General features: G+C 40.5%; 1 protein-coding gene across 2 annotated transcripts in view; it reads right to left on the bottom strand.

Moving 5' to 3' along the window:
- The window catches only part of cdk17 (cyclin dependent kinase 17), a 182,366-nt gene that overhangs the window by 78,865 nt on the left and 80,482 nt on the right, over positions 1–23,019 (bottom strand). Inside the window, exons 4-5 of one of the 2 annotated variants that reach the window (XM_078235163.1) lie at positions 15,570–15,737; positions 3,267–3,400 (exon numbers count right to left, since the gene is read on the bottom strand). In XM_078235163.1, the coding sequence (XP_078091289.1) occupies positions 3,267–3,400; positions 15,570–15,737 (302 nt within the window). The remainder of the gene's footprint in view (positions 1–3,266; positions 3,401–15,569; positions 15,738–23,019) is intronic. The other variant, XM_078235164.1, reaches the window with a different exon arrangement.

The following is a 23,019-nucleotide window of genomic DNA, read 5'->3' as shown; positions in this document are numbered from 1 at the left end:
ACATTTTCATCAGCGAGTATAAAGGCATTCTTATCACTTCACATGTTACACACAAACCAATCAATTAGTTGCTTTTGGATTACAATTTTTGCAGATCTTTAGATCAAAATATAGACAAATATTTATTGGTGAAGAACTAACTGTCTAATTCTTACTTTTTGAAAGGATGTTAAAGATTTGAAGGGGGTGCAGAGGAGATTTACCAGAATGTCAGAGTAGAGGAATTTCACTGATATGAAGAAACCAGAGATGTTTCAAAGGTCAAAAGGATATTTAGTAGTTTAATAGGTTTAATACAGGGACATTATTAGAGGTTTTAATAGTTTCACCTTATTTATCCTGTTTCCATTGGCAAATGGGTCAGTAACTTGAAGAGACAGATTTTAAGATAATTGGCAAATGAACCAGAAGTGATGAAGACTTTTTCTTAAAAACGGGCAACGCACTGCCAGAAAGGATGGTGGAAGCAGATTCAATAACAACTTTCAAAGGAACTCCATATCTGAATAGGAGAAGTTTAGAGAACTAAGAGAAAGGACTGAGATTAATTGGATAGCTGTTGCAATTGACATGATGGGCCAAATGACATTCTGCTTTAAGATTCTACGATCCAATGTTAGAATTATACTGACATTTCAACCTATTGTGGTATGTCTTATGTCAATGCTTGCTGTGGCTAACTCAAAACATGAAATATTTTGAAATAGCGCACTCACCATTACAAGCAAGTAATTGTATGCTGATTATCCCTGTGGCATCAGGCAAATGTTATCTTAGCTCAAGTATTACTTTGCAATATTTGAAACCAAATTACTTATTATTTACCACCAAAATTATTTATTGCCAGCAAGTTATAAAAAAATATTTTTAGCTGCCCCATCACCAATGATGCATTTCATATAGACTTGGATACAAGTACTCTACTTATCTTTCCCTCTCCTGTGAAACCATTTTTCTCAAGTTATATACATCATATATTTCTCCCCTATTCCCCTGACACATTTGTAGATCTACCTGAAGTGGTCATTGGAATTGCTCCACATGGAGTAGGAGCAGGAAGGAGATAGAGGGGTGGGGGAATTAGAGATATTCCTGCTGTCAAAACTTCTGATCATCAAGTAGTCACAAGTGATGATCCAGGCTGACTGACACTGAGCATGATGCAGACTTTTTCTGCTCAAGCATAAATTTCAAAATTTCTTCATGATGGCTTAAACTGCATAACATGTTGAAAAACAAGATATTTAACTATTCACAGAATCCGTTCAGTGCAGGAGGAGGCCATTCGGCCCATCAAGTCTGCACCGACTCTCCAACAGAGCATCCTACCCAGGTACTATCCTTGCAACCCATGTACTTACCCCACAATTCCCCCGAACCCACACTTTCTGGGACACTAAGTGGCAATTTAAAATAGCCAATCCACATAATCTGCACATCTTTGGACTGTGGAAGGAAACCGGTGTACCCAGAGGAAACCCACGCAGACAAGGGGAGAATGTGCAAACTCCATACAGACAGACTGTCACTCAAGGCTGGAATTGAACCTGGGTCCCTGGTGCTGAGAGGCAGTAGTGCTAACCACTGTGCCACCCTAGAGTCTTCATAGAAATCATAGAAACCCTACAGTGCAGAAGGAGGCCATTCGGCCCATCGAGTCTGCACCGACCACAATCCCACCCAGGCCCGACCCCCACATATTTTACCCGCTAATCCCTCTAACCTACGCATCTCAGGATTCTAAGGGGCAATTTTTAACCTGGCCAATCAACCTAACCCGCACATCTTTGGACTTGTTTTTCTATTCTTTCAATTCTGCCTATTTTTGGATAAATTTTGTACCTGGTTGTAACAACATCATATTTTGTTTCTCACGAGCAACATGAAAAGCTCTAAGGCGCAAATGAAAGTTCTAACTCAAGTTCCAAGACCCTTAAAAATAAGAGGATAGAACCGAAGGAATTTCGAACATTACACTTGCGATTCTATGGGCAAGTATAGGTGTCCTACGTTTGTTAAATTGGTTTTCTTAAGTTTTATGTATTGATCTTGAATGAGGAAGGACAATAACAGCTAAAAGGTGTGAAAAGTAATTTGAGATTTTCTTGAACAGTTATGTATTAATTGTTGTTTGCTATGATAGCTTTCGAGGGAAGAGGGGGATTTGTCTGCTCGGTGTTGTATTTAATCTTCTTTTGCTTCTTTGGATTTGTTCATAATTTTCTTTCAGATATTTAATTGGCAACTTTACACACAGTGGTTGAGTTAGTTATGATATTTTGACTTATAATTGGGCGGCACGGTAGCACAGTGGTTAGCACTGCTGCTTCACAGCTCCAGGGACCTGGGTTCGATCCCGGCTTGGGTCACTGTCTGTGTGGAGTTTGCACATTCTCCTCGTGTCTGCGTGGGTTTCCTCCGGGTGCTCCGGTTTCCTCCCACAGTCCAAAGATGTGCAGGTTAGGTTGATTGGCCATGCTAAAAATTGCCCTTAGTGTCCTGAGATGCATAGGTTGGAGGGATTAGTGGGTAGATATGGGGGTAGGGCCTGGGTGGGATTGTGGTCGGTGCAGACTCGATGGGTCGAATGGCCTCTTTCTGTACTGTAGGGTTTCTATGATTCTATGATCTACGATAATTAGTCATGTGATGTTGAGGTACAACATCACCAATGCTACAGTTTAAGAACTGGCACATTTTAAAGGCAAGATACTTATAATGTGGACAAGATGCAAGATTGGTAATTATATAGAATTTCCACTTATGATATCACTGCACATTAAAGGCCTGTTCCATTTAGATCAACGTACAATTCATAGAAACCCTACAGTACAGAAAGAGGCCATTCGGCCCATCGAGTCTGCACTGACCACAATCCCACCCAGGCCCTACCCCTACATATTTTACCCACTAATCCCTCTAACCTACGCATCTCAGGACACTAAGGGCAATTTTAACCTGTCCAATCAACCTAACTCACACATCTTTGGACTGTGGGAGGAAACCGGAGCACCCGGGAGGAAACCCATGCAGACACGAGGAGAATGTGCAAACTCCGCACAGACAGTGACCCAAGCCGGGAATCGAACCCAGGCCCCTGGAGCTGTGAAGCAGTAGTGCTAACCACTGTGCTACCGTGCCGCCCACAAATTGTATTACCGCTTAATGTAGAGTTGAGCAAAGAAACATCATCACAGAACTGATCATGTAATCAAAAGGTACTTTTTAGTCATTTTGTATTTCCTGAATTGTAATAGAAAACTTACCTCCATGGAGATTCTCCTGTGTAAGTGGTTCCTCATACGCACACGAGTCGGAGACTGCACCTCATCAGATGATGTTCCAGAAGCTTGGTCACTCTCACCATCTGAACCTATTTTCAAATTTTCATGTACTATATCTGAACAGGGGGCAGAAAGAGAAATCAGCTACGGTATCAAAGAGCATATTTCTATGCTTTTATACATTATTCTAAAACATATACAGAAGAGAAATGATTAAATGTAACAACATTTGGCAAAATGCTGTGTTATTTATACTGCATCACAACCAACATATAATTTCTACTTTTAACCTCTCTTGCAACTAACATTTTTGGTTTCTTTTAACTTGCCAAATCCTATAAATGTTCTGCAAGCATTATTTTCAGTGCGTGGAATATTCTCTTAGCCAAAACATTTTACATGCCAAATGCAGTGAAATTTTAAAACTGCATAAATTGAGTCAGTAGTGCCTGCTCAACGTAAAATCCGGATGCATGTTTAAGATGAATAATTGCTTCATTTTGAACAAAACATATTTTCCTTCTTTGCCAAATAAATTGGCCAGAAATTAAAATTCCCGTTGGGAAATTAATTTATCTTTCAAGTTGTTTCATTTTTTTGAAAAAACAACATTTTCAGTTAATTGTGTTGCAATCAATTTTGTTGTACTAATTTATTTATAAATAAATAATTCAGTATCACTAACAATGATTTACATTTCAGTGAGAGTACAATTTCTCATTCCATGGAATGCATTTTCCAGATATCTGTTCTAATTTAGCTCTCCAATAACAAGAACAGCAAAATATTCAAATATATCAATGCTACTAGATAAAGGCAGTTTAAATGGAATGTTATTTTTCACATTTCAAACAATATTTTGTTTCCAACTCCTCCTGAACCTAACACTAACAACCATGACTATGTAATTATGAAAATTATATGCATGCTATTTTTGGTATGGTATCACACAATTAACTCACTAATTAGCTTCAATTAAATACAAAGACTGCTTCCCAAATCAGTATATTTCAGTCCAACACTTACTTATATCATAATGCTTTCTATCCGAATAAACTGTCTGAAGGTGCTTCACAGGTGTGTTATGAAGTAAAATTAGACACTGAGTCACATGGGAGATATTAGATACTAAATATAAGAGGAATAATAGGAATAAGTATTGCTTAAGAAAAGAGACATATTGAAGCTTTTCATCTTGCATTCATCAGGGCACTTTGCAAGAATATCAACACAAGGAGAAAACAACAATATTTACTGTATGAGAAGAGAATGTAGTTTGATTGACAAGTAGACAACCAACCAACAACTGTATTAATTGTTGTTTTTCCTTTATATTGGTACTCTTGTGAAATGTCCTGATGAGTACAATACAAAAAGCTTAGATATGCCTCGTTTTTTCAGCAATATTCAAGCTCTGTTCTACCAATGGACTTGTATGAAAAGTAAGGGTAGAAAGTATGTTGATGTACTTCAGGCAGAGTTTCAGGAACTATGGAAAAGATTAAAAAACAAGACTCTAATCTCAGGATTGCTCATATGTCATGTCAGGACTTAAGTTTTGCCACACTTGATCAATTGCTGCCTTGATGTCAGGTGTCTAGTAAACCTGCTCTGAATCACCTCCAACACATATATATCCTTCGTTAAATAAGACGACCAAAACTACATAGTATTCAAGATGTGCCCTCACCTATGCCCTGTAAAACTGAAGCATAACATCCTTACTTTTATGTTCATTCGTCTCTTAATAAAGGATAGCATTCCATTAGCCTTCTTGATTACTTGCTGTACACCTGCATACTAACCTTTTGACTCATGCACTAGAACACCTACATCCCTCTGCACCTTGGAATTCTGCAGTTGCTCTCCATTTAAATAAGTCTGTATTTTCATTCTTCCTGCCAAACAGCTTCCCTAGTAATTTATCATATTTATCATATTCCTCTCTTTCTTCCACCTCCTGATTTACAGCTATTACAGCTCCATTGCCAGAACTTTGCTCACTCACAACCATCTATATCTGTATGCAACCTCCTTTTGGTCTCTTGACAACATTCTTTCCTACCTTTGTGTCATCTGCAAATTTAGCTACCATGCCTTCACTCCCCTCATTCAAGTCATTTATATAAATTGTAAAAAGTTAAGAACAGGGGAGACTAGGACGCGGGGGCACAGCCTTAGAATAAAAGGGAGTCACTTTAGAACAGAGATGAGGAGAAATTTCTTCAGCCAGAGAGTGGTGGGTCTGTGGAATTCATTGCCACAGAGGGCTGTGGAGGCCGAGACGTTGAGCGTCTTCAAGACAGAAATTGATAAATTCTTGATTTCTCGAGGAATTAAGGGCTATGGGGAGAGAGCGGGTAAATGGAGTTGAAATCAACCATGATTGAATGGTGGAGTGGACTCGATGGGCCGAATGGCCTTACTTCCGCTCCTATGTCTTATGGTCTTATGGTCTAACCTGGCATAAAATGAGGGACTCCACTCAACACATCCTGCCAATCAGAAAAAGACCCATTTATGCATACTCTGTTTTCTGCCAGCCAGCCAATCTTCTATCCGTGCTAGTACATGATCGTCTACACCATGAGCTTTTATTTTCCGCAATAACCTTTGATGTAGCATCTTATCGAATGTCTTTTGGAAATCCAAGTCCAGTATGTCTATAGGTTCCCCTTTATCCACCGTGCATGTTACTCCTTCAAAATGCTCTAAGGAATTGATCAAACATGATTTCCATTTCACAAAACCATGTCTCCTCTTCCTGATTATCTTGAGTTTTTCAAAGTGCCAAGCTCTAACCTCCTTAATGGTTGATCCTAACACCTTCCCCATGACAAACATTAAGCTAAAAGGCCTATAGTTTCCTGTTTTCTGCCTCGCTCTCTTCTTGAATTAAGGAGTTATGTTTGCTACTTTCCAGTCTGATGGAACATTTCCAGAATCTAGCGAACTTTGGAAAATTAACACCAACACGTCTACTATCTCGACCACCACCTCTTTGAAGAACCTATGAAGAAGTCCATCTGGACCCAGAGACTTGTCAACTTGCATCTCCATCAGTTTGCTCAGTACAGCTTCCCTAGTAATTTATCATATTCCTCTCTTTCTTCCACCTCCTGATTTACAGCTATTATTGGAATGTTTTTGTATCCTCTATAGTGAAGATAGAAGCAAAATATTTGTTCATTTCATTCGCCATTTCCTTATTATCTATTAACCCCCCATTCTCATTCGCCAGAGCATTAACACTCACCTTACCTATTCTTTTCCTTTTTAAATACCTATAGAAACTCTTGCTATCCGTTTTTACATTTCTAGCTAGCTTCCCTCTCATACTAATAGGAAGAGTCAGCATGGTTTTGTGAAAGGGAAATCACGTTTGACCAACTAAAAAAAAACCTGAAAAGAAGGTTTATATAAAAAGAGTGAATAGACATGTGGAAGCAGCAATTTAAATATAGACATGTAAGTAGTCATCTATTTTAGGGGGAAAACAAGGATGGGATTATTTACAAAGGCATTGAAGGGTGTGAATGAAGAAACCTGAAATTGCAAATGCAAGTAGAAAAAGTTGTTAAAAAGTCCAACAGTCCTTTTTCCTTTATTGACATAGGTGCAGTGTATAAGAGTAAGAAACAATGATACATTTGTCGAATTTGTACATAAGTGAGGCTTCAGTTCGAGTACTGCATGCAGTTCTGGGTGCTCTGTTATTGAAAGGACATTAAAACCACAGCATAGGTTTACGAGGATTGTATATCCATTGCAGATGTCAGAGCAGCTTTCTCGAAGGTCAACCCACGGAAAGTGACTGGCCCGGATGGGTATCTGGACGAGCACTCAGATCCTGCGTGGATCAGCTGGCGGGGGTATTCTCAGACATCTTCAACCTCTCTTTACAATAATCTGAGGTCCCTATCTGCTTCAAGACGACGACCATCATCCCAGTACCAAAGAAAAACCAGGCAGCGTGCCTTAATGACTATCAGCCGGTGGCTCTGACATCCATTATGAAGTGCTTCGAAAGGCTCGTCATGGCACAAATCAATTCCAACCTCCTGGACTACCTGGATCCACTACAGTTTGCTTGCCGCCGCAACAGGTCCACGGCAGACGCCATCTCCCAGGCCCTGCACTCAACCCTGGAACACCCAGATAACAAAGACACCTATGTCAGACTCCTATTTATTGACTATAGTTCAGCCTTCAACACCATTATTCCCATGAAACTCATCTCCAAACTCCGTGGCCTGGGCCTTGGCACCTCCCTCTGCGACTGGATCCCGAACTTCCGAACACAATCAGTAGAGTCATAGAGGTTTACAGCATGGAAACAGGCCCTTTGGCCCAACTTGTCCATGCCGTCCTTTTTTTAAAAAAAACCCCTTAACTAATCCCAATTGCCCACATTTGGCCATATCCCTCTATACCCATCGTACCCATGTAACTATCTAAATGCTTTTTAAAAGATAAAATTGTACCCGCCTCTACTCCTACCTCTGGCAGCTTGTTTCAGACACTCACCACCCTCTGTGAAAAAATTGCCCCTCTGGACACTTTTGTATCTCTCCCCTCTCACCTTTAACCTATGCCCTCTACTTTTAGACTCCCCTACCTTTGGGAAAAGATATTGACTATCTACTTTGTCTATGCCCCTCATTATTTTATAGACCTCTATAAGGTCACCCCTCAGCCTCCTACGCTCCAGAGAAAAAAGTCCCAGTCTATTCAGTCTCTCCTTAAAACTCAATCCATCAAGTCCCGGTAGTATCCTCGTAAATCTTTTCTGCACTCTTTCTAGTTTAATAATATCCTTTCTATAATAGGGTGACCAGAATTGCACACAGTATTCCAAGTGTGGCCATACCAATGTCTTATACAACTTTAACAAGACGTCCCAACTCCTGTATTCAATGTTCTGACCGATGAAACCAAGCATGCCGAATGTCTTCTTCACCACTCTGTCCACCTGTGACTCCACTTTCAAGGAGCTATGAACATGTATCCCTAGATCTCTTTTTTCTGTAACTCTCTCCAATGCCCTACCATTAACTGAGTAAGTCCTGCCCTGGCTCAATCTACCAAAATGCATCACCTCGCATTTGTCTAAATTAAACTCCATCTGCCATTCGTAAGCTTGGATGAGGATTTCTGCAGCATAAGGCTTGAGGTACACAATGTGTGAAGATGGGAGTAGACAGTTCTAATAGGATTTTTTAAAATTTGGTTTATTATTGTCACATATATTAGCATACAGTGAAAAGTATTGTTTCTTGTGCGCTATACAGACCAAGCGTGCCGTTCATAAAGAAGGAAATGAGAGAGTGCAGAATGTAGTGTTACAGTCCTAGCTAGGATGTAGAGAAAGATCAACTTAATGCAAGGTAAGTTCATTCAAAAGTCTGACAGCAGGGAAGAAGCTGTTCTCGAGTCAGTTGGTACGTGACCTCAGACTTTTGCACCTTTTTCCCGAAGGACTGAGCCCAAGGATGAGCAACAACACCTCCTCCACAATCATCCTCAACACCGGTGCCCCAAAAGGCTGTGTTCTCAGCCCCCTACTATACTCCTTATACACCTATGATTGTGTGGCCAAATTCCCCTCCAATTCAATTTTCAAGTTCACTGATGACACCATCGTAGTGGGTTGGATCGCAAACAATGACGAGACAGAGTACAGGAATGAGATAGAGAATTTGGTGAACTGGTGCAGCGACAATAATCTCTCCCTCAAAGTCAACAAAATGATGGAGATTGTCATCGACTTCAGGAAGTGTAAAGGAGAACATGCCCCTGTCTACATCAACGGGGACGACGTAGAAAGGGTCGAGAACTTCAAGTTTTTAAGGTGTCCAGATCACCAACAACCTGTCCTGGTCCCCCCATGCCGACACTATAGTTAAGAAAGCCCACCAACTTTCTCAGAAGATTAAGGAAATTTGGCATGTCAGCTATGACTCTCACCAACTTTTGCAGATGCACCAGATGCAGATGGTTGTATCACAGCTTGGTATGGCTCCTGCTCTGCCCAACACCGCAAGGAACTACAAAAGGTCGTGAATGTAGCCCAATCCATCACACAAACCAGCCTCCCATCCATTGACACTGTCTACACTTCCAACTGCTTTGGCAAAGCAGCCAGCATAATTAAGGACCCCATGCACCCCGGACATTCCCTCTTCCATCTTCTTCCTTCGGGAAAAAGGTGCAAAAGTCTGAGGTCACGTACCAACTGACTCGAGAACAGCTTCTTCCCTGCTGTCAGACTTTTGAATGAACTTACCCTGCATTAAGTTGATCTTTCTCTACATCCTAGCTAGGACTGTAACACTACATTCTGCACTCTCTCATTTCCTTCTTTATGAACGGCATGCTTGGTCTGTATAGCGCACAAGAAACAATACTTTTCACTGTATGCTAATATATGTACACTAAGAAGTCTCACAACACCAGGTTGAAGTCCAACAGGTTTATTTGGTAGCAAATACCATAAGCTTTCGGAGCACTGCTCCTTCGTCAGATGGAGTGGATATCTGCTCTCAAACAGTGCACAGACACTGAAATCAAGTTACAGAATACTAATTAGAATGCGAATCTCTACAGCCAGCCAGGTCTTAAAGGTACAGACAATGTGGGTGGAGGGAGCATTCAACACAGGTTAAAGAGATGTGTATTGTCTCCAGACAGAACAGCTAGTGAGATTCTGCAAGACCAGGGGGAAAGCTGTGGGGTTACTGATAATGTGACATAAATCCAACATCCCGGTTTAGGCCGTCCTCATGTGTGCGGAACCTGGCTATCAGTTTCTGCTCAATGACTCTGCGCTGTCGTGTGTCGTGAAGGCCGCCTTAGAGAACGCTTACCTGAAGATCCAAGGTTGAATGCCACATCATGCCAATATATGTGACAATAATAAACCAAATTTTTAAAAATCCTATTAGAACTGTCTACTCCCATCTTCACACATTGTGTACCTCAAGCCTTATGCTGCAGAAATCCCCATCCAAGCTTTAATCACTACTATTCAACTATTCCATCGCTCTCCTGACGAATACAGCCATCTGCTACTCTATAACCTTCAGCTCAGCCAAAATTCTAGAACCTACAGCCAAACCCTGTACGTCCATTCCCTCTATCATTGGTTAACTACAAATGATGACTGGTCCTCTAACGTCACCAATTTTAAATTTACAACCCTACTCTCCATTCTTCCAACTCCAGCCTCCTCTAACATCTCATGTCTTCAGCTGTATCGACCCTCGACTTCATAATTCACTCTTGGAGCACTCTGCCTCACTTCTTTCAGATACTTTGTAAAACCCATTCCATTGGCCATTCTAATATCTCCTCTTTGGCTCAGTGATCATTTCTTGGTGACACCTCTGTGAAGCCCTTTCAGCATTTAACTAGGTTAAAAATTCTCTATGAATGCAAGCTGGAGTCAGTGATGAGAAGCTTTAATCAATCCACATACAGTTTCTAGATGAAATACTACAAAGAGTGTATAAAGGAAGGCCTTTATCTCACCATAAGTTTACCTATTGGAGGGCAACGGGGCCATATCAGATTTTATCCTTAGCGAAAACACAAATTTAAAGTTCAGAATACAGAGACAAATTTTGAAGAAATAAAATCTTTTATATTATAAAACTTTCACTTAACTCTATGATTTTCATTGGATGTTAACTATTCTACTTTTATGTTGTAGTAATAGGAATGTATTATAATTAAGACAAGGAGGCAATGGCAGATGAGGACCTAGAAATAGGACCTAGGCTGCAAAGAGATATAGATAGGGTGCAGAGCTGGGCTGAAAAATGGCAAATGGAGTTTAACCCTGACAAATGCGAGGTGATTCATTTTGGTAGGACAAATTTAAATATGGATTACAGGGTCAAAGGTAGGGTTCTGAAGAATGTGGAGGAACAGAGAGATCTTGGGGTTCATATCCATAGATCTCTGAAGGTTGCCACTCAAGTGGATAGAGCCGTGAAGAAGGCCTATAGTGTGTTGGCGTTCATTAACAGGGGGTTTGAGTTTAAGAGCCGTGGGGTTATGCTGCAACTGTACAGGACCTTGGTGAGACCACATTTGGAATATTGTGTGCAGTTCTGGTCACCTCACTATAAGAAGGATGTGGAGACACTGGAAAGCGTGCAAAGGAGATTTACCAGGATGCTGCCTGGTTTGGAGGGTAGGTCTTATGAGGAAAGGTTGAGGGAACTTGGGCTTTTCTCTTTGGAGCGGAGGAGGTTGAGAGGAGACTTGATAGAGGTTTATAAGATGATGAGGGGGATAGATAGAGTGAACGTTCAAAGACTATTTCCTCGGGTGAATGGAGTGGTAACTAGGGGGCATAACTATAGGGTTCATGGTGGGAGATATAGGAAGGATATCAGAGGTAGGTTCTTTACGCAGAGAGTGGTTGGGGTGTGGAATGGACTGCCTGCAGTGATAGTGGAGTCAGAAACTTTAGGAACATTTAAGAAGCTATTGGATAGGCACATGGAGTACTTCGGGATGATCGGGAGGAAATAGCTTGATCTGGGTTTCAGACAAAGCTCGGCACGAAGGGCCTGTTCTGTGCTGTACTGTTCTATGTTCTAAATGATTATCACTAAAGCAGTAGTGTTTGGTAAGCTAACGGGGCTAAAGGTAGATAAGTCTCCTGGCCTGATGGAATGCATCCCAGGGTACTAAAAGAGATGGTGGGGAAAATAGCAAATGCGCTTGTGGTAATTTACCAAAATTCAGCGGACTCTGGGGCAGTTCAGACAGATTGGAAAACAGCAAATGTGACCATTTAAAAAAGGAGGTAGACAAAAGGCGGGTAACTATAGACCGGTTAGCTTAACTTCTGTTGCGGGGAAAAATGCTTGAATCTATCAAGGAACAAAGAAGAGATATCTGGATAGAAATTGTCCCATTGGGAAGACACAGCACAGGTTCATGAAAGGCAGGTCACGTTTAACTAATTTAGTGGAATTCTTTGAGGGCTTTCCCCTGTGGGCAACGGGGAACCGGTGGATGCGGTGCATCTGGATTTCCAGAAGGCATGTGACAAGGTGTTGCACAAAAGGCTGCTGCAAAGGATAAAGGTGCACAGCGTTATAGGTAATGCATGGATAGAGGATTGGTTAACTAACAGAAAGCAAAGAGTGGGGAGAAATGGGTGTTTTTCTAATTAGTGACTAGTGGTGTGCCTCAGGGATCAGCGTTGGGACCGCAATTATTTACGATTTACATAGATGATTTGGAGTTGGGGACCAAGTGGAGTGTGTCAAACTTCACAGATGACACTAAGGTGAGTGGTAGAGCAAAGTTTGCAGAGGACACTGAAAGCTTGCAAAGGGATATAGATAGTTTAAGTGAGTGGGCAAAGATCCTTCATTCCTGGAGGGATTCCTTAAAAACAGGGAGGATATGTTGCAGCTGTATAAGGTGCTGGGCAGGCCACACCTGGAGTAGAGTGTGTACAGTTTTGGTCTCCTTATTTGAGAAAGGATGTACCGGCACCGGAGGGGATGCAGAGGAGATTCATTTGGTTGATTTCGAAGTTGAGAGGGTTGGCTTATGAGGAGAGACTGAGTAGACTGGGGCTATACTCATTGGAATTTAGAAGAATAAAGAGGGATTTTTCAGAAACATATAAAATTATGAAGGAATTAGATAAGACAGAAGCAGGGAGGTTGTCTCCACTGGCAGATGAAACTAGAACTAGGGGGCGGAGCATAGCTTGAAAATAAGGGGAAAAAATTGAGTTGAGGAGGTATTTCTTCACCCAAAATGTTGTGAATCTGTGGAATTCCCTGCCCAGTGAAGCAGTTGAGGCTACCTCATTGAATGTTTTTAAGGCAAAGATAGATAGATTTTTGAACAATAAAGGAATTCAGGATTATGGTGAGCAGGCGGGTAAGTGGAGCTGAGTCCACAAAAAGATCAGCCATGATCTTATTGAATGGTGGAGCCAAACTCAAGGGGCCAGATGGCCTACTCCTGCTCCTGGTTCTGGTTCTTATGTTCTTACGCAAGAATCTTAACCGGACAGAAGTGGATGAAAATTTACTTCAGTTGGATCACCAGTTGTGAAGGTGGAGAGAGAAACAAAAGGCACGAACGACTCTCCTATTTTATTTTTCCCCACTTCATTAATGCCTGCTGCTCACACAATAGTACTATTAGCCAGATCATTCTCCTCAATTGGCAGGTCAAGCTATCCTGATAGTCCAAAACAGGAGAAAAATCAAAGTAACACAAGAAACACAAACAGCTAGGATTCTTTTAATGGACACGTTACTAAGAAAATACAATTTCTCAATAATTGCTCCAGGAAATATTTCAACGTTACCAAAGGACCATCCCCTCACCTGCCCGTTGTGATTGGCCACATTTCATTCCCTTTCTCAACGATCAAGCTAAGACTGCTAAACTGCATCTAAACAATGCCAAATCCATGTCTATCTTACTCAGACGTTACAATGTTACTTTAAACAGCTTTAATCAGCAATGAGAAGTATTTTAATCTTCAACTACCACTCAGGCAATTTTTCAAAACACATTTTCAGCTCTTTGTTTTAAGTTGCTTTTATCTATTGGTCCAAAGTCCTGCCACACATCATTAAAATAGGAAATCAGCAAGTGCATCCTGATAGTTTCTTTACTCTTAAAAATAACTCAGAAATTCCTATAACAGTCTTAAGTTGTAAATTTTCACAGCCAGATGTGACATGTATTCAAAATAACTGGGTGAAAAGGCTATTCACTTGAATTTAAATAAGTATGTGAATGTAAAATTTGGTGGGAGTATTTTCAATGAGATAAATGAAAAGTATTAAAAACCCAGAGATTTATGCCTGTATTTTAAATATTGACTTGTAGGATAGCAATGTTTTCAGTTATTTTATAGGATTAGATAAGGCTCATGAACAGCTGTAGCCTTTTTACATGTACAACTTATAGTATTTATGACTGAATAATTCCTACTTATATGCTTTTAAAAAAATTAAAACTGAACAGGTTACAGTAAAAAATAATGTGATAAATTTCAACCCTGTTGCAATCAGCATAACATTCCTATACAAGGAGCAGAGTCATTTTTTAAAGTAACTTCTAACCCATTAAGCTAAACTAACTTTAGTACTACAATATTTGTTACTTCATTCCAAATCATTTACTGTATAATTCAGTCTAAAAATCAACGTCTTATTTTTGATGTGGATATAACCCAATATATTAGCATGCATAATCCATCTCCATGCAAACTGAGTCTCAGATAAATTCCCACTTTAAACTTCTGGCCTAATCAGCAGCAAGCACAATAATATATCTTTCACAATGTGCAGTGTTTTTTATTTCATGAGAATTGACAGCTCAAATGGTTTATACTAGGTGACATGAATTTGATTATTGCAATAAAGGCAGTTCAACTGCAGTCATTTATGTAATTGAGGAGGAGGCACAATGGGCTGAAAGACTGCCCACAAGAACCAATATGCAACAGCATCTATGTATTGAAATTGATTTAGGCAGGGATTATAGGAACAGTTTTTCTCCTTGAATATTATTATAAATGTTACACTGCCAAGTGTTTGCATAAAATTACTAAACTTCTCAATTATGCAAGTTGATACAGTGGAAATCCAAGGCTTACGATAATTTATATTGCTCAGGATCAATTTTTCCAAGAACATCTTTGAATGCAGGCTTTGAGATATCAAAATATGTTCAGCTAAAGTATTTTTTCCAAAAGGTACATGCAAAATTATTTCCAGCCAAGAAGTTTACTTACAAGATTCCTATTGTAAATCTGCAAATAATACAAGCTTTAGAATACATTATTGCAAAATATATTGATAACGAATGACATTTTTGACATGTATAAAACATTTCTACATTCAACCACAAAAAAAAGATTATCCTTGCCAAATTTTGCAAGTTAGCTTCATCTCCAATCGATAAATGCTTTCAGGGATGAGTCAACCTTAAAACTACAATATATGTAATTGTACATCTACTATGCTAACAGGTACATAATCACACATTCATTTTACCAGCACTCACCTGGAAGATTGGAGGCTAAATTTTTTGCTAAGGCACAAAAAAAAACATGCAGAAAAAACTCCAAGAAAGTTCTGTTTCAAGACAATTTTACAGTAAATCATTGAAATAAAGAAGATAGAAAACTACTTCATGCACAAGACAATCCAATATTGTGGAAAACATTTAGGTGCAAGAAAACTATACAGAGACAGACAGACAGACAGACAATCTCTTGGTAATCACCTAGTCTACCACCACCATTCCTGGGCATGGAAATGAAAGAGCCGAGGCTCCCACCAATCACGCTATGGGGTCTCCGCAGAGGGGGCTTTTTGAAAGAGCCTGCGTACTGGTGGAGAAAGGAGTGCATACTGTGCGATGTTGCAGGCCTGCCATTCTTCACAATTGGCTCTGTGATTTTTGAAAGCCAACGGTTTGTCCCAACGAGGCAATCCATAAAGCAGAAACAGATCAGAAGGAAAGGTAAAATGGGGGTTGATTGAAAGAAAGAAAAAAAACAATATAAACATACTGTTTGGTGTCTGACAGGTAATGCAGTGTTTCAATATATTAGCATATTTAATATTTTGAGAGAAACTCCACTTCATGTTAACATATACTGTACCTAAATATACTGCTAACCTTTACATCAATAGTAGCTAAACTTGTTAAAAACTACATAAATGTTAAACATGATCAGTGAAGAATAAAGCTAATTATAGACATCAGTTGATTTTACCTATAAAATCATCAGGAGTTTTGGCCCAAAAAAGAGAACACTAAAAAAGCAAACAGTCTTGCGAGCACATTTTTGTGCAACTGATATAATTCCAATTCAAGAAATTGTAAAATAACTTTTGAAAATCGTGTCATAATTTGGTTGCTGGTAGTTCATTAGAAATAAAGAGAATTCTTATACAACATCTTTTCTTAATCCTCCAAGTTTATTACATAAAGTATTTAAACTCAATAACAAAGCGCTGAACAGCAGCACTAGCACAACATTGAAAGTGCATATATGCCCTGTTTTACAAATATCCATTCAATACTTCGAAATATTTATCCTGGCTATAACCCACAAAGCCATCAAGGAAAGAGGAAGTGTAAATAGTAACTTTACTAAACTAGCAGATTGATTCCAAGTCAGAAAATATTATTGACGATTCTTGGGCATCTTCAGACCATTTTCATTCCATTTATAAAGGCATTCAATATTCTTTACTGCCTTGGAGCAACAATAACTCATTTGCTTTTTTTAGGAAGGAAGTGTCTCCATGTGTAAATCTATTGAATGAGGTTCAATGCGATTCTTAGCGTGCTTACCTGAGCTTTTACAAGCTTTTTATTTGCACTTTCAAACTGTTTAAATAAGCTTGACTAAAACTCCCACTAAAAATCTGCCAAAGGAATGGATTGGCAGATAAATGGACCCTGTAGGAGTCAGAATAGCTGAATTCTACACTGTTTGCTGAGGCATCATCCACTGCAGAATGAAAAAGAGACATGGAAAGGCTTTCTCCACCAACCACCCACACAGTAGGAACCTGGAAAGGTGAGTGGTATAACACATTCAGGAGCAAACACCCACATCTTGGTTGTCCTAGTATTCTTCTGCACAGTACCCCTCAGATTAACAGATCTTGCAGCTCTACACATTCCCCTCTCTCGGAGTACCAACCTCCTGACAAGTCCATCTGAACAACCAACACTCACCCTCATCTTACCTCACACCCAGGCTTCACAGACATCCTCTACAATCCTCTTCTCACAAACCATTTCTCACACTCATAACTTTGCTTTCTTTCCTTGCAGGAGAAAAGAGCACACAGCTTCAGGAAGAGGCAGAGAACCAGGGTGGTTCCCCAGTGGAAATGGTCTTGATGGCCATTGGCAATGGGTGCCCATTGGCCAGGAGGCTGCAGATGACAGCAACGTTCTAACGTGAAAGCCCTATGCACTAGCACTCAGGTAAATAAAAGGAGCTGGTTCTCTGCCGATGGACCCTCTATTGGGGTATCACAGAGCTTGATCTGTGTACATCCCCTCTATGTTCATGGTATGGATCAGCATGTGGCTGAGAAGACAGTTGGTGTGGCTGATTCTGTTGCTCCTCAGAGGCCTATGGTAGCACTTCATAAGCTGATTCCATGCTGCAAGTGAAGGCTGACATCAAGGAAGATCAAATCAAAGAGAGTAAAGTAAAAGTTAGGTAGAAATGATTTTCAAGATTTGTGAATCACCTGTGAAGCAGTGAAATTTGGATCTGTGAGCACAAGCCTTTCACATAGGCAGCCCAGAAGATGTGCAGTTTCACTCTTTGAAGTTTCCATTCAACAACTGCTCCCCACTATATTCTCACCTAGCTCCAGAAATCCTTTTGCTAACTATTAAAGAATCTAAGGTTAGGTCCACAATGAATTGACTGTTTAAATATAGAAATCGCTTACCCCATGGCCCTACAGGAGTTTTCTGCTCGCCTCCATACATGTCAATGTTAAACCTGGAGGTGGAGTCATAACGCACTTGCAACCACCAAACCTGCCCTTTAACCGTTCCTTCCATGCCACCCCCACCACCCTCAACATTGGCAGTTAAAACTCTGCTCATGAAAAGTGCAGCAATGGATTTCAGCTGCACCATCACACACCATAAATGCACCCTTGTAAGATGAAAAGTTTCCATGACGATTATTAACAAATTGCCCTTCTCACTTAAAGTTACTACCCTATTCATGACTCACAGCAACATTTGTTCAAACTTAGTCCACTTAAAATCGTTATTGATCCTGTTAGAAATTTAATCAGGGACTTGCATCATACTAGCTCGCAGCAAAGTACAGTGCAGTCAACATGTCCATTTATTAGTGGGTTGAACTCAGGAGGCCTGAGCTTTTGCTTTCTGTAACATTTTTTAGGTTTACATTTAGTAGTTACAATTAGCAATTTACTGTTGTACAGCTGTATCAATGCTCCTTTTTACCCTTGTGGAGTAAACAAGAAATTGGCACTGCTTCGTGCGTCAGCTAAAACAAATACCACCCAGGGCAAAAATTTCATAGAACATTAAAGAGCATTGGAATGCACATATCCAGCTTACTGGTTCATTAAGTTACAGCAAATTGTAAGAACAGCATTTTCCAACACAGTAACTGAAGCTCTGCTCAAAAAGGGAAAGCAGCGTAGGCTCCTTCAAAGTGCTTATATGATAAACAAATGTTGAATGATGTGCTTTCAGTAGTTATTTTTTGGATAATAACCTTGGCATGGTGAATATTAAATTATATATATTTGCTAAGGCATTACAAAATATATTCTGGCCCTCTGTCCTACCTTCAAAATAGCAGTGTGGAAGTTTCCTATGCTAGAAGGACAAACAGCTAGAAGTGGAACGATCATAGAATGCCTACACTGCAGGAGGCCGCCATTCGGCCCATCGAGCCTGCACTGACTCTGACAGAGCACCCATACCACGCCTCATCCCACATTTACCCCACTAATCTCCCTAACCTATACATCTAAAGGACGATTTAAAATGGCCAATCCACCTAACCCGCACATCTTTGGACTGTGGGAGGAAACTGGAGCATCCAGAGTAAACCCATACAGACACGGGGAGAATGTGCAAACTCCACATAGATAGTGACCCATAGCTCAAATTGAACCTGGGTCCCTGGAGCTGTGAGGTAGCAAATCTAACCACTGTGCCACCCTGCTTTGGTCCATTTGCTAAAAGACATGCAGGTAGTTTGCAAGTGTGGGCAAAAAATTGGGAGACCTCATCAGAGTAAAACCTTTGTTCGTTATTAATGTGCTGGGCAAATCAAAACAATCGAGCTACCTCTTAAAGGAGGATCCAGAACAAAAAGACAATAGAGAATTTAAGGATATTTTTAAAAAGGAGAGAAAAAGAATGAGAAAATAAAAAAAATACTCTATACACATTTTAACTTTTGAAGATTAATGGTTGAAGGAGACATAAATCTAAAAGATAATGATTAATACAAATAACAAATGGCAAATGAGGTGGCACAGTGGTTAGCACTGCTGCCTGTCAGCTCCAGGGACCCGGGTTCAATTCCAGCCTCGGGTGGCTGTCTGTGGAGAGTTTGCACGCTGTACCTGTGTCTGCGTGGGTTTCCTCCGGGTGCTCCAGTTTCCTCTCTCAGTCCAAAGATGCGGTTCGGTTGATTGGCCATTCTAAATTACCCCTGAGTGTCAGGGGGATTAGCATGGTAAATACATGGTTATGAGGATAGGCCTGGGTGGGATTGTTGTCGATGCAGGCTCAATGGGCCAAGTGGCCTCCTTATGCACTGTAGGGATTCTATGAATAGAGTAGATAATAGAATTTAAGGAATATAGGATCAGGAATTTGGAGGAATGCAGTGGCATAGTGGTATTATTACTGGACTAGTAATCCAGAGACCCAGTGTAATGCTCTGGGGACCTGGGTTCAAATCCCATCATGACAGATGGTGAAATTTGAATTCAATAAAATTCTGAAATTAAAAATCTAATGAAGACTTAAAAGTCTAATGATCTAATGATGACCATAAAACCAATGTTGACTGTCATAAAAACTCATCTAGTTCACTAATGTCCTTTAGGGAAGGAAATCTACCATCCTTACCTGGGCTGACCTACATGTGACTCCAGAACCACAGCAATGTGGTTGATGCTAAATGCCCTCTGAAATAGCCTAGCAAGCCATTTGGCCCAGGGGCAATTAGGGATGGACAATTAAAGGCTGACCCAGCCAGTGACACCAACATCCTATGTAAAATTTTTTAAAAAGCCTCTCATGCCTATCCCACTATTCTATTAGATTGTGGCTTATCTGTGGCTCAACTTTATTAACCACATCCATTTCCCTTAATATCGTCACCTAACAAAATCTAAGAATGCCAGCTTTGAAAATTTTAGTTAACCTAACGTCAATCCTTTTTTGGAAAAGTGCTCCAGATTTCCCTAACTTATCAAATCCTTTTATCATTTTAAGCATCTCAATTAGTTTATCTCTTGGTAGAACGTCGGAAAAGGAGGCCAAATTTCGCCCCTCGAGCCTGTTTTACCATTCACAAGGTCATGATTGATCTGTGACCTAATTCTGTATATTCTCCTTTGCCCACATTCCTTAATACCTTTAGTAACAAAAATCTATCAATCTTGTTGTTGAAATCAACAACTGCTTCAGCAATTACCATTTGTGGAACAGAGCTCAAATTTTGTTCCACCCTATATGTGAAGTGTTTCCTAATCTAGTCCTCTAATGTTCAGATTCTGCCCCCAGTCCTAAACTCCACAACTAGTGGAAGCAGTTTCCTCCCAAACTGCCTTACACATAGATTCCTCTTAATAACCTGAAAACTTGGGTCAAATCACTCCTGTTCATAGTATTCCCATTGAGCCTAACCAAGGCCAGATATAGCTGAAGCATGACTTGAACTTCGTGTATTCTATTCCCCTAGATAAAAATGTCAGCATATCATTAGCCTTTTGATTATGCTCTGTATCCATTGATGAAATTTTAATGAACTGTTACCTGGAACCCTCTGTTCACGGCAACACTTCTGCAGCTATTGATTTGCTCAAACGCACACTTCACCTCTACTTTTAATGCCTTAGTTCCCAATAAAACAATTACACGACCTCAAGTTGGCTGTTCCCTGTGGTTATGACCCTCATCTCCTGTTCCTTTAAGTCCATGGGATGCAGACCTGGGTCAACTGTCAGTCATGATGTGGAGATGCCAGCGTTGGACTGGGGTAAACACAGTAAGAGTTTTAACAACACCAGGTTAAAGTCCAACAGGTTTATTTGGTAGCAAATGCCATTAGCTTTCGGAGCGCTGCTCCTTCGTCAGATGGAGTGTATATCTGCTCTCAAACAGGATATACAGAGACACAAAATCAAGTTACAGAATACTGATTAGAATGCGAATCTCTACAACCAACCAGATCTTAAAGATACAGACAATGTGAGTGGAGGGAGCATTAAGCACAGGTTAAAGAGATGTGTATTGTCTCCAGACAGGACAGCCAGGTTAATTAGGGATAGTCAGCATGGCTTTGTCAGAGGGAAATGTGACTGATTGCGTGGATAAGGGAAGTCCAGTTGATATAGTTCATATGGATTTTAGCAAAGCCTTTGACAAGGTCCCGCATGGGAGACCGATTGAGAAGGTTGAAGCACATTGAATTCAGGAAAACTTGGCAAGATGGTGGTAGAAGGCTGCTTCACCGGAGGCCAATGTCCAGTGGTATACCCACAAGGATCAGTGCTGGGTCCTCATTGTTTATGTACATAAATTATATAGTTGATAATATGGGGGGAATGATAAGCAAGTTTGCAGATGACACCAAGATTGGTAGCATGGTTAATCGTGAAGAAGAATGTTGTAGGTTACAGGAAGATATTGGTAGAGTACAGGAAGGGTTGGTCAGATGGGCAGAGAATTGGCAGATGGCATTTAACCTTGATAAGTGTGAGGTGATGCACTTTGGAAGAAGTAACAAGACAAAGGAGTATTCAATGAATGACAGGACACAAGGAAGCTTAGAGGAACAGATGGATCTTGGGGTACTTATTCACAGATCCCTGAAGGCAACAGGGCAAGCAAATAGGATAGTTAAGACGACATATGGGACACTTGCTTTCATCAGTTGTTGCACAGGATATAGGAACAAGGAGGTAATGATGGAACTGTACAGAACATTGGGTAGACCATAACTCGAGTACTGTGTGCAGTTCTAGTCACTTCACTATAGGAAAGATGTGATTGCACGAGAGGTTTTCAGAGGATATTGCCTGGATGGAGCATTTGAGCTATAAGGAGAAACTTGATGGGCTTGGATTGTTTTCTTTAGAGCAGAGAAGGCTAAAGGGGAACATGATTGAGGTGTATAAGATTATATGGGGTATGTACAAGGTGAATAGGAAGCAGCTGTTCCCCTTGGTTGATGGGTCAATCATAAGTGGGCATAGTTTTAGGATACGGGGCAGGAGATCCAGAGGGGACTTGAAAAAACATTTTTCAACATAGAGGGTGGTGGGAATCAGGAATCCACTGCTGGGACGGTCGTGGAGGCCAGAAACCTTACAATGTTTAAGATGTATTTGGATGTGCACTTGAAACATCATAACATTCAAGGATATGGGACAAGTGCTGGAAAATGGGATTGGTGCAGCTTTAGTGGTATTTGTTGGTGCTGACTCGATGGGCCGAAGGGCCTTTTCTGCATGCACAAGTAGTATAGGCATCCACCACCAGATTTGGCTGGATCACAAAGCATCATCAGTTCCTGCTCTCCTCTGCCACAACTGCTCACTATTTCATGATCATACTGGAATACAAAGATAATCCCTCAGCTTCTTTTCTCTAATCCATATGTTCACCCTCTTCCCAGTCTCTCTCTCCTAATCTCCAACGAATGCATAAACTTCTTTGTCACTAAGATTGAGGCCATCTGATCAGCTGCCTCTGCCGCATACCTCCCTTCCATGAGCCCACCTGGCCAAACTTTCACTTTCCCCCAACTGCCCTGACCTTGAATTTGCATCTTTCTCTAGTCTGTCTCCCATTTCCCTTCCTCTCTTCTCTAAATTAATTTTATCCGAGACCAACATCCTGCTCATCGATTCTATTCCCATTAAACCAATAACCCAACTCCTCCTTCCGGTTGTCCGATATATTG

This window comes from Mustelus asterias, chromosome 19 (genome assembly GCF_964213995.1).
Source record: "Mustelus asterias chromosome 19, sMusAst1.hap1.1, whole genome shotgun sequence".
NCBI lineage: Eukaryota > Metazoa > Chordata > Chondrichthyes > Carcharhiniformes > Triakidae > Mustelus > Mustelus asterias.
Note: the sequence above shows the minus strand (reverse complement) of the source record. Positions and strands in the feature narration are given on the sequence as shown.